This window comes from Anarrhichthys ocellatus, unplaced genomic scaffold, assembly GCF_004355925.1.
Source record: "Anarrhichthys ocellatus isolate YVR2014 unplaced genomic scaffold, GSC_Weel_1.0 scaffold19, whole genome shotgun sequence".
Lineage (NCBI taxonomy): Eukaryota > Metazoa > Chordata > Actinopteri > Perciformes > Anarhichadidae > Anarrhichthys > Anarrhichthys ocellatus.
The window spans coordinates 1,018,310-1,029,036 of record NW_022280049.1 but is presented as its reverse complement, the minus strand read 5'-3'; the positions used below and the strand labels follow the sequence as shown (position 1 = coordinate 1,029,036).

Below are 10,727 nucleotides of genomic sequence, written 5' to 3'. Positions count from 1 at the left end.
TATTAAACTCTGTTGAAGACCTGCTGCTCTGTACATTTGCACATCACATATTTTTGAAAATCAATGTAGCAATTATGTTCGTGTGAAACCTATTGTCCTTTAATGTACTCCAAGGAACCTTTGGATGCAGAAGCCAGTTACTCTGCATTGGTATCGGTGTGGTCATGATGTGATCTCTGTGTTAAAGAACAATTTACAAATGCTTCATATTTCTACTCCTACTGATGGGGACCTGATGCCAAACAATGCTCAGGGCAATAAGGAATGACATAAATTCATCAACTTTTACCTGCTTTTTATTAGACGTAACTATTTTGTGTTCGTCTTGATGTGAAAGTATTATTCTATCGTCCATTCTCTTAAATGAATACCAGGAGTCACAATGTAACAGAAGTCCCAGGTACAAGGTACACAGGTGACAACAGTAGTGACGGTCTGGTGAAATGCCAGGTCACATTTAAATTACACAAACAGAGATGACAAAACCACTAATATGACAAATGATTGGATAATCATTATTTAGATACATATCACTCATACAATTGCTTCAGCACTTCAGTTGTATTACCAGGTCACCGAACCACAAGTCCAATCGTAACAGCTTTGTAGTCATGCACTTACTGTAACTTATCAAACTTATCTCTCAGGTTACTCCTACTGCTTATCCTTTCCCCTGTGCAAAGGTCTTGCCAGATCTGACGCCAGGCCACATTTAGAGCAGAAATGAATGATAGAAAGTTATTGACTTGGACAGGTTTCATGGATTATTTGCATGTGCGTAACATGTGCATTTTCATGAGACAGATACTGAGGGAAATATAAAGATGAACTGAAAGTTTAATCATCTATTTATTTAAACCACTGTAGTAGAACCGTAGTTGACATTTTAAAAAAACATGTGAGAGATGTCAGTGAGAGTCAGACACGGAGACGCTGCTTATCTCAGTCTCTGTCTGTATCTTAGTTGGATGGGTACCAAAAGGCATTAAGTGGATGGAAGGAGATAGTCGGTGATAAAGTGCGTGAGACAGTGTGTGCAGGCAGGAAGACCTATAAAAATGAAAAACAGAAAGAGTCGTAGTTTCAAAAGTATGAAATGGGCACATGTGTGTTTCTCTCGGTCGACATCTCTACTTGAGGAATGTGTTAGCATCCTGCCAAGTCACACGCCTCACCTCGCTTTGTCCAAACTACATCAGCCTATATGTGATCATGATGAAGGAGAACAGCGATGGACCATTGTACACATTGTGTGTATGAAAGAGTACAGTTTCATATTTGTTTTGGACTGTATTGCCAGTATTCCCAATGCTTCACAAAACGCTTAATTCCAATATTACTGTGTTTTTTACATATACTGTGCATGTATTCGCATGTGCACTCTATAATGATATTATACATGTAATTATCTTTCTTTGAACTATGGCATGTGTTCAGGTGTACTGTGGCTGTGCGTGAGTGAGAACCAGTGACAGAAGCCAAAGCATTGCATTCCTCTCCTGGCTTAAGGGATTAATAAGTACACGAAATGACATGTGCTCTATGACAATCCAATATAATGAGATCCACCCAAGAGATCAAAGGTTCCTTAAGTAATATGAAGATATAACATGATGGGCAAACAGAAAGGTTTTGACACAGATACTCAAGCAATTTCAGGGAGTTTGACCATTTTAAATTGTCCTCACTTTTAACCTTAAACCTTTAACTTCTGCTGTCTAGTTTGTTATGTGTATTATCTTATAATTGTTGGATTGCTGTCAAACCCATATGAACCTGTGTGGCTTCATGAGAGTGGGTGACACCCTAAAATTGACAGCAATCGCAGTCTGATAACTTCTGACACCCGCATCACATTGAAACAAACCAACATTGGTATATTTTTTACATATTTCAGAGAATGAAAGAATAATAAACTATAGAGACCATCTTGCGATGGAATCACGCCGGCAGAGATGCCAAATCGGGCCAGGGAAAATACAATGGTCCCCACTTCGTACCGCCCTACTTCTGGTACCCTGGCTCGTAGTACACCCATCTTCAAACTCAACCTTCATTTTGATCTCAAATACACATCTGCTAAGTTTCATTACCTTATGGGGGTGTGACGCTATCGTGGTGGAAGAATTTGTCCACAGATACACAGACTCACAAGGTGAAAACAAAACCAGTCGTTGCATATTTGAGGTTAAAGGGTTAAGGGTAGGGATATTTCAACTGTAAACCACATTTAGAGTTTATGTTATTATAACATAACGATGATTATATCTGCTTGAATGATGCTATAAAAAAAGGGCTAATATAGCAAAGTCGTGATTTGGATAAGGAACATTTTACGTACTTTGTCCAAGTGGACAACACCTCTCCGAGGTATTAAATTCAAACAGCACAGCCAAGAAATGAATCATCTCACACACGTACATGTTTCACTTTCAATCACAAACGCACACAGACAGACAGTGCTCTGGAAGTGGTGTGTGGTAGTGCTAAAAGCTTCCTTGTATTTTCTCCAGTGAGTGCATCAACCGGATGTGGCTCTAGTGAGCTCCGGCTGACTGTTAAGACCTTGTTGTAGGGGATCTCCCCTCCCACATCTGCTTCATGTTAGGGCCTGCGGGGGCCAGTACAGGAGGGCCCAACATTACACTCTGCTTCTCAGTGGGGGATGGCAGGAGAATGCCTGATGAACAGAGACACACAGCCTGATGGACACAGGCTGGAGACTGGGTTATGCAAAACTGGTAACATTGTAGTTAAATATATATACAAGAATACACAAACAAAGCAAAAGACGGGAAACAGAACGAGACACTCAAACTGCTATACAAACACAATGTACTGCTTCCCTGTTGTCTGAAATGGATGACCTTAAAAAAGAATAAGTTGGGTTTTTCACGTCAGTTGTTCAGTTCAGTTTTCTGTCGTTTTTTATTGACATTTTTCATTTTTTTTCCAGCAGGATACAAATGTCAACAAACCTCTGATAGTTTCAGATCAGTAGAAAAGAGAACCAAGTCAAGAGCTACAAGAAATCAGATATACTTTTTTGTAAAACATATGATCTATACAATTTGTCGACATTGTCACATGTCTCACACCAGTCTTTACTGCTCAGAAGCTTGCATCCCCCACATACATTTTCTGCACGGGTGTCTTTCAGGACACGGAGATGCTGCAACAGATGTCACGTCTTCACAATTTATGGAGTACAGCAGTTTGATATTGCGTAACATTGGCACACTGATTTGATTTGTGTGTTATCCACATCTGTGTTAGCAGCTGTAACACTATGACTCTATCCCCAGCGAGTGGGCATGATTGATGATTACTTTCACAGGACACAGTACCTGAAGACAGCCATCAGCTACCCCACCCCAGTCTCCTCTCAGCTTGGCGGGTTCACCTCCGGGCCAGCTCACCGTGAATCAGCCGCAGATGTGGTTCTGGAGTCACATGGGGTTACATACGACAGAGGACCCGCCCAGCAGCAGACGTCAGAAAGGACCCCCTTCAAATCCCTTGTTAAGTTTTATTAATCCCTTGTTAAGATGTATCACCATGGTGTTCTTGTCATGGCGAAAAATAACTAGATTACTTCTGAAAAACACTGCATTACTCATTGTTGTGGTTGGTGATGCTTAGACAAACAAGTTGTGAGTTTCATGAATAAGATGCACCCGTAGTGTATAAGTTGGCAGTAATAAATTAAATGTAATTCCAGAAGTAAGGTATTTTATCATTATGTTATAACAGCAGCTTTCTTTGTTGAAACGTTGGAAATACATCTTGACTTTCCTCTTAACTCAGTAACATCTCATGAACGGCTGATATAGAAAACAGCCTTTAAAAGAGTTTATTACCTCTTGAGGATAAAGACTCTGTGTAGGTCAGATATCAGAAGCCCAATATCTGTTTATTACAAAATCCCTGTAATTGAATCGAGCTGGTGGGAGGATTATCCCACATATTCCTGGAGTCGCCCTGACATAAAGTGCTCCTACCACTCCTTCATGTATTAGATGAAAGTACACATAGTCCTCCTCAAAGTTGACCTTTATACATGAGCACATTTAGACTAGGTTTTCCAAAACATGGTATCACTAACACACGTGCACCTGGATCACTGGAGCAGGATCTTAAAAAAATGTTGCTGTTTCTCTTAAAAAACTGGCACTTACATTGTTTCCATGAATGGTATCTTGGCCAGACTGGCAAGTCTAAGTTGTGTCATATGGGTGTAGCCCATAGCGTGTAACTAATTGTTTTGAGGTTGTTATGGAAGTCATTTGGCCAGACCAGTTTTTTTGAAATATAGATGAGTAAGTGAATGTGTCGTGTCAGTTTGCAGAAGAGACCCTGGTGTTTGTTTTGGTCCGTGGTCACTCTGGCGAGGTGGTGCTTGCCGTTGCACATCTGGGAGTGAGCTCAATGATTTGTGAGGGATCGGAGCAGAGGTGGAGGAGGGGAGCCGAGAAGGGGGGCGGGGTACGCAACCACGTCATGTCGGACCCAGAGAGAGAGAGCCATCTGTATTATGTCATTTATGCTGGGGCACTCCACCCTTTGCTCTCTGCTTCTCTCACTTCTAGACTCCCCCACCCACTGTTTCTCTTGCCTTTGCTTTACTGCTTCATGTGTTTTATGTGTCCCAAGACTGAACAGGCCCATCTCCGTCTGTGAAAGTTTAGCTTATACTAAACTTTCACACCCAAATCCTCTTTCTCCAAGACGGCACTTTCTTCACCCTATCTTCTTTCCGCTTTTCATTTTGTGTCTGTGTATCCAGCTTCTGAGTGAAAGCTCTTTGTCTGCAGTCGCCTGTCTCACTTGATATTCACCGTTGCTCCTGTTGCACCACCTGAAAACCAGACATGGACGCTCAACAGCCTGTAAATTAAGTAAAGGAGGGTTCCCTTTAGGGGCTCCAGCTAATTTCAGAATAAAATGACAGTTGATGTTTAAAGTTGATGTGAACAAAAGTGATTAGCTCAAGTTGAGGCTTTGCTTCTGTTAGAACGACAGCATTTCATCTGAAGCAAGGCTGTCGTTGATACTTTAATAAATGAGTCAACATGCAAAATAAATATCCTGTACAGAATGTGCATCCTGGTGTGTCTCTGTAAGAAATATAACAAGGGCAACAGGCACACCCTGTAATAAGGCTGCTACTACTACACCCACACACACACACACACACACACACACACACAATAAACAGAACACCAGACAATAACTGCTTAGGGCTTTAACAAGGCTGGAAACCTTTTTACTTCATGGCTGAGCCAACAGGGACGGAGTCTGCTCTCTGCTGTTTCTCGCTGCTGGCCCATTGTCGGATGGCCTGCATGTTAGCTTTGATGTAGAGAGGAGAGATTGGGTAGTTAATAATGCTCAGTATTGTTGACAATATCCTGAAATTGCTGTTACAATAAAATCAATCTCCTTACCAACAGTAGAAGAAGACCAATTAAATCAATGTGTACACAGCAGAGGATGTGATGGACTAAACAGAGGGAACTGCTTTTCTCCTGATTCTTCTCACCTCTGCCCTTCATGTCTCTGTGGAAAATGTAATTTCCTCATTATCTATCTATCACACTTTTTATTTGGGTATAAAATGATATCGTGGCTATTTAATATATCTGATTCCAGTATAAACACTCTTGTTGTTGATTTTAATCTGGGTAATGTAAAAGACAATGAAACATAGAAGTCAAACTAATGAGTACAAAACGTATTATTCTGAGCTTATTGCACCATCTTCTGGCCAAAGACTGCAGCTCAAGGTTGGTGTAAAATTCTTGCACGTTGTCGCCAACGGGGTTCACCTTATCTGTTGATATCGCGGCAAAGGAAAATTGAGGTGAGAGCCATTTGATCTTTTATATCAACTGGCATATTATTGCTACTATTAATAAATGTAAAATGAACAGCCTATTTGAAATTCTTGCCAAAAGCCCCGATTTGTTTAGCGATTGACAGATTCAAATATAAGTGAAAGAAAATGGTAGCTCCGTCTAATGATGAGGCTGTACGTTCACATTCTGCTGTAGTTTGATTTACAAAGCAACAAAAAACACAAAGAGAGATATCCTGTGTGACACTCAGAACTGTAAATTGGTCGGTCAGGAACACACTTCTTCGGAGACAACTTCTACGATACAGCATGCGCTAATCACGAAATTGTCTTTCTTTCAAAAAAACAATTAGTGAACAATATACTAAAGGAGTGGGGTGCTTGTCCGGGCTCCATGTAATTATATTTCCATATGTTTGCATTGAGAAAAGAACCAGAGAACCACTTTGCATGTTATTATCAGATTTATTTACAGATGTAAGTGGGAGACCATCTCCCTTGTGCATGTACTTACTGGAATTCATCAACTTTTTCAAATAAAACAGCAGGGATTCTTATATTGCGACTCAGGAAATGCAAAATAGAAAATTGTAACACTTCAATGCTTTGTATTTTCATAGCACGTTGAAACAATTTTGTGATGCATATAAAAATGTGAAACACCATTTAGAATTATCAATGTTGATTAAGTTGAAATATATATATTTTTTTTAAAAATTCACTTGAGGTCAGTCATACTCTCACAAAGCAAAATAAGATGCTCTTTCATTCAATAATAAAAAAAAAAAAAAAAAAAAAACTGTACTTTGATGACAAGAACGCAATTAAGCAAACATGCTGCAAGTTGAGGCACATATCAGTCATCCCACACTATACCCAGCATGCTAACACAGGAAAGGACTACACAACTACAAATCTGTGAGCTTATTCAAAATAAAATAATAAAAGAAATGAGGCAACTGAGCATTATTAATTGAAATAGCTGGTCAGATGTACGAGAGGCAATGCTAAAGTGATTAGCTAGAGCAAAAGGACTGACAAAATATTTCAACTTCAATCTCATGCCATCATTGACAATTGAACAAGGACAGCAAGGCAATGCACGTCAATGCACCCATTATGTGCCGAACAACAATAACACTACAAAGCAATACTCCCTTTAGGGGTGACAAATGAAATGACTTGATATGGTGTTGGATTTGGAGGCGATAGGAAGGGGACGGTGTGGACTAATAGCAGATGGAAATCCATCGGAGTTGGTCCGCTGGGAGGAGTAACAGTGGGGGGTTGTCTGTGGGGCTGGTGAGCTAACACTACATGGTGGTCTTCTTTCCTCTCAGCCTCAGTGAGTTTGCAGGGAGGCAGAAGGGACAGTGGAAGACAAGAAAGCAAGTGAGCAAACCAATCGGAGAATAGAAAACTATTAAAGATATGGTACAGAGGTGTTACGACACAGTGGCTCCGTCTTCAGAAGCCTGAGGGTGTTAAAACATTCATGTCCCGAGGTTTAAGTTTGTGCGGCCGTGTGGGTGCCTGCTTGGCCTCAATGCCCGAGATGTCAATCTTGGGGGGCATGAAATTGGCAGGGTCGTCCACCTTGAAGCTGACCTGGGTGTTGGTGCCATCCATGGTGGAGGACTTCTGCATGCCGAAATAGGACTGCAGTGAGAAGCCTGAAGGAGAGACGAGAAATGTTGACATTAATGACCTGAATCTAGCCGTTGTAAAAAGGGAGCAGCTTTAGTGTCACGATTTTAAAGAGTAACTTTAGTCCCTACTGAAAATATTGTTCTTTCTGACTGTTTGCTGTGGTTACAGGTCAAACTAGTATTATTTGGCTCCACCAGCAGGTTACATCCACGTCTGTCCAAAATGTCATCACTTTTATCCGAAGAAATTCCCTCAAGGTGTTCCTGAGATATCGCGTTCAGCGGAATGGGTCAGGCGTGAGGTCACCGGGACCTTTTACCACCAAATTTTAATCAGTTGATCCTTGAATACAAGTGGACTTTTGTGCCAAATGTGAAGAAATTCCCTCCTGGCATTCCTGAGAGATCATTGGGCGGATGTACTGTACATATGGACAGATAAACATAAAAACATAATGTCCCCAGCATGAAAACATAAAAAGCAAACCACTAATCCACACCCAGGAGTGTTCAGAAGTGAAAAAGGCCCCAGAAAACTGAGATTTATTTGTTTGTTCAATATTATTCTTTGTATTATATAAGTGATAAGAGGGTCCCAGCTTGTGTCTTTTGGGTGGTGGGCCAACCCTTTTTATTATATTTGAATCACAGACTGTGAGGAACATCGCCCCACCCTGACACTGGAAAACCACCGCTGATTTCAAGAGCTGTTAACTTGTAACCAGGCAGTAGAACCAGTATTATTGCATTCAAAGAAAAACACGGGTCACAAGGTTCAACCTGCTATGAGAGCCTATCACATCTATTATGCATTCATACTGTAATACACACACACGATCCAAGTTTAGACTGGGTATAAATCTCTCACCTGTGCTGGTTTCACAGCCTGGGTCAGTGGGGGACTTCTGTACCACGGGTCGAGTTCCAAAGAAGCTCCACCTGTCTGTTCCTCCTCCTCCTCCTCCACCCTCATTTCCTCCCATGTCTGTGCTGGGTTTGGGACAATTAAGCTCCGGGGTGGCAAGAAAAGACGCAGAATTCAGCTGGAACCAGCTCCTGTATTCCCGCCAAGCAAAAGCAAGCCATGGACATGAAGTCAAACACGAGAAGGATGTGCCACATGGCACACAATATGAGCCATGTTGGGAAAATTAAGCACGCCAAGATTAGAGGTTCCAGTTCCATCTATTTTTAGATGACATTTTGGATCTATGTTTAGATTAAATAACAATAAGAGCTAAACATTACAGCAGCATGATGCCTACCTGCGACTAACAGCCGGTGATGTGTGGGGAGTAACACAGGGGGTGACACTGGGGGTGACAGAAGGGGTGACACTTGGGGTGGATTGTGTTGATGTTGTACACCTGTCCTCCTTGAAGTCCCCGCTTGGCATTCTCAACTTCTGCAAAAGACAGAAAAAACAAGCAATGAAACACAAATACTGAAGAAATTCCCCACTACTTATCCAGAATCACCCTGTACATTAGAAAGTGATTATTTAAAGTGTATTCATAAACATGGCTGGATAGTTTTTCATTTCATGTACACTTTTCCCCTCGTTGGACTAACAGCCCATATATGTGGCGAGTGTGTCAGAGGCAGAGCATTGGTCTGAAGAGCAAACACTCCATGATTACACAATGAAAAAGGTCAGCAGTGTTTTTCTGAACCTGCTGACCAAAAATGATTTTCTTTTCATCATAAGACCATGAGGTGTGTATGAGAGAAGAGAGATTGGGGAGACAAAGAGAGATTTGATGCACTGTGCTCAGGGCAGTGGCAATCTTGCAAATAAACAACAGGGAGCCCCCGTGGTTTTTTATCACATGTGTATTATTTTGGCAGATGAAACTGTTGTTGTGTGATTTAGAAAATGTTAGGCCAATGGAGACAGAGAAAAGCCCCCCCCCCCCCCCCAAACAAAACACGCTCCAAGCAAGACCCAGTGCTTCTCATATGGGAAAGGGATGGAGGTTAACTTTATTACAGATACAACTAAATTATATGAACACTTAATGATACCACTTTAGGTGGGGCAAGTGTGGAATGCGTTATTACCTAGCTTTAGCAAATGTGATGGCAAGTTCAACTCGTGCCAGTTTGTGTCTCATTTCAGTTACCTTACATTACAATACATGAGGGGCCCAAACTAAGGCTAGGTCCCCTCGGGAGACCAGTGAAGCTAGATAAAGATATGACGGTTTCCGAAACAGTGTGACAAAAAAACGATTTGCTCCTAGCTAGCTTACTTAGTTAGCGTGGGGAGATATAGCGTTAATGTTATGAAGGACTTCACGTTAGCTTTATCTAGTGTTAGTTTGTGTACACGGGTTAGCTCGAATGCTAGCTTTGCTAGCTAACGTTAGCCTACAATGTTGTTTTGCTAACGGCCTGCTTTCGGGTCGGACTGTACAAATAGCAAAAGCTTAACACAATCAATCAACATACCTTTTTATGATACAATTTCTTTGACGTTCCAATCCGTCAGATTCCTTCATTTTGTCCATAATTAGCTGTTTTAACACGATTTTCTTCTCGAAAACTCAAAAGATAAAGCCTGTACACACTACAGTGGGCCTCCAAAACGCCTCTTTTTGTTAGGAGCTCGGTGATTGGTCCGTTTGACAAAATAAGGGGATCGAATCATTTAGGGGCGTTGCCTGGCAACACTACTGCCGGAAGCTCCATTCTCTGGAACAGAACAAACCTGATTACGTAATTTGTTGTTTACCAAGATGTTCCCTGCGATCACAAACACAAGACACTGCTAAACGATATGGCATTATCATATAACGTACTACAATAAAACGTGCTAATTTTGTAATGTGTGTAATTACACAGCCACTATTCTTTTAGTATAAATATAGTCCTCACTAATGATAAAGGGCTTGTGTTCTTGTGCGTTCTCAACTTCTTAAAACTTTGGAATGTTGTAGGTCAGGTGAGAGCACTTGAAAAGTGAGCTTGGGCAATGGGCCAGGGAGACTGTATAAATACAGATAAAAGAGATAAATAACTGGGTCACCTCTGTCACTTTTGAAAATAAAAAAGAAGCTAAATACTTAATCCTTACAACTGGTTCATATTTAACACCCGATTTTTTTCCTTCTATTTGTGCAAGTTATATTTTGATGACACAGAGATTATTCTGTCAGTGTTCATGGTATGTTAGAGCACTGCATTATTTATATATATATATATATATATATATATATATA

The 10,727-nt window shown here is 40.9% G+C and overlaps 1 protein-coding gene across 2 annotated transcripts in view; it reads right to left on the bottom strand.

The window, feature by feature from the left end:
* Positions 1-6,302: 6,302 nt before the first annotated feature.
* Positions 6,303-10,727, bottom strand: part of kiaa1191 (KIAA1191 ortholog) — a 7,494-nt gene continuing 3,069 nt past the window's right edge. For both annotated transcript variants that reach the window (XM_031858221.1, XM_031858222.1), the window contains exons 6-8: positions 8,772-8,911; positions 8,375-8,562; positions 6,303-7,530 (exon numbers count right to left, since the gene is read on the bottom strand). In XM_031858221.1, the coding sequence (XP_031714081.1) occupies positions 7,325-7,530; positions 8,375-8,562; positions 8,772-8,911 (534 nt within the window). In that variant the 3' untranslated portion in view covers positions 6,303-7,324. The remainder of the gene's footprint in view (positions 7,531-8,374; positions 8,563-8,771; positions 8,912-10,727) is intronic.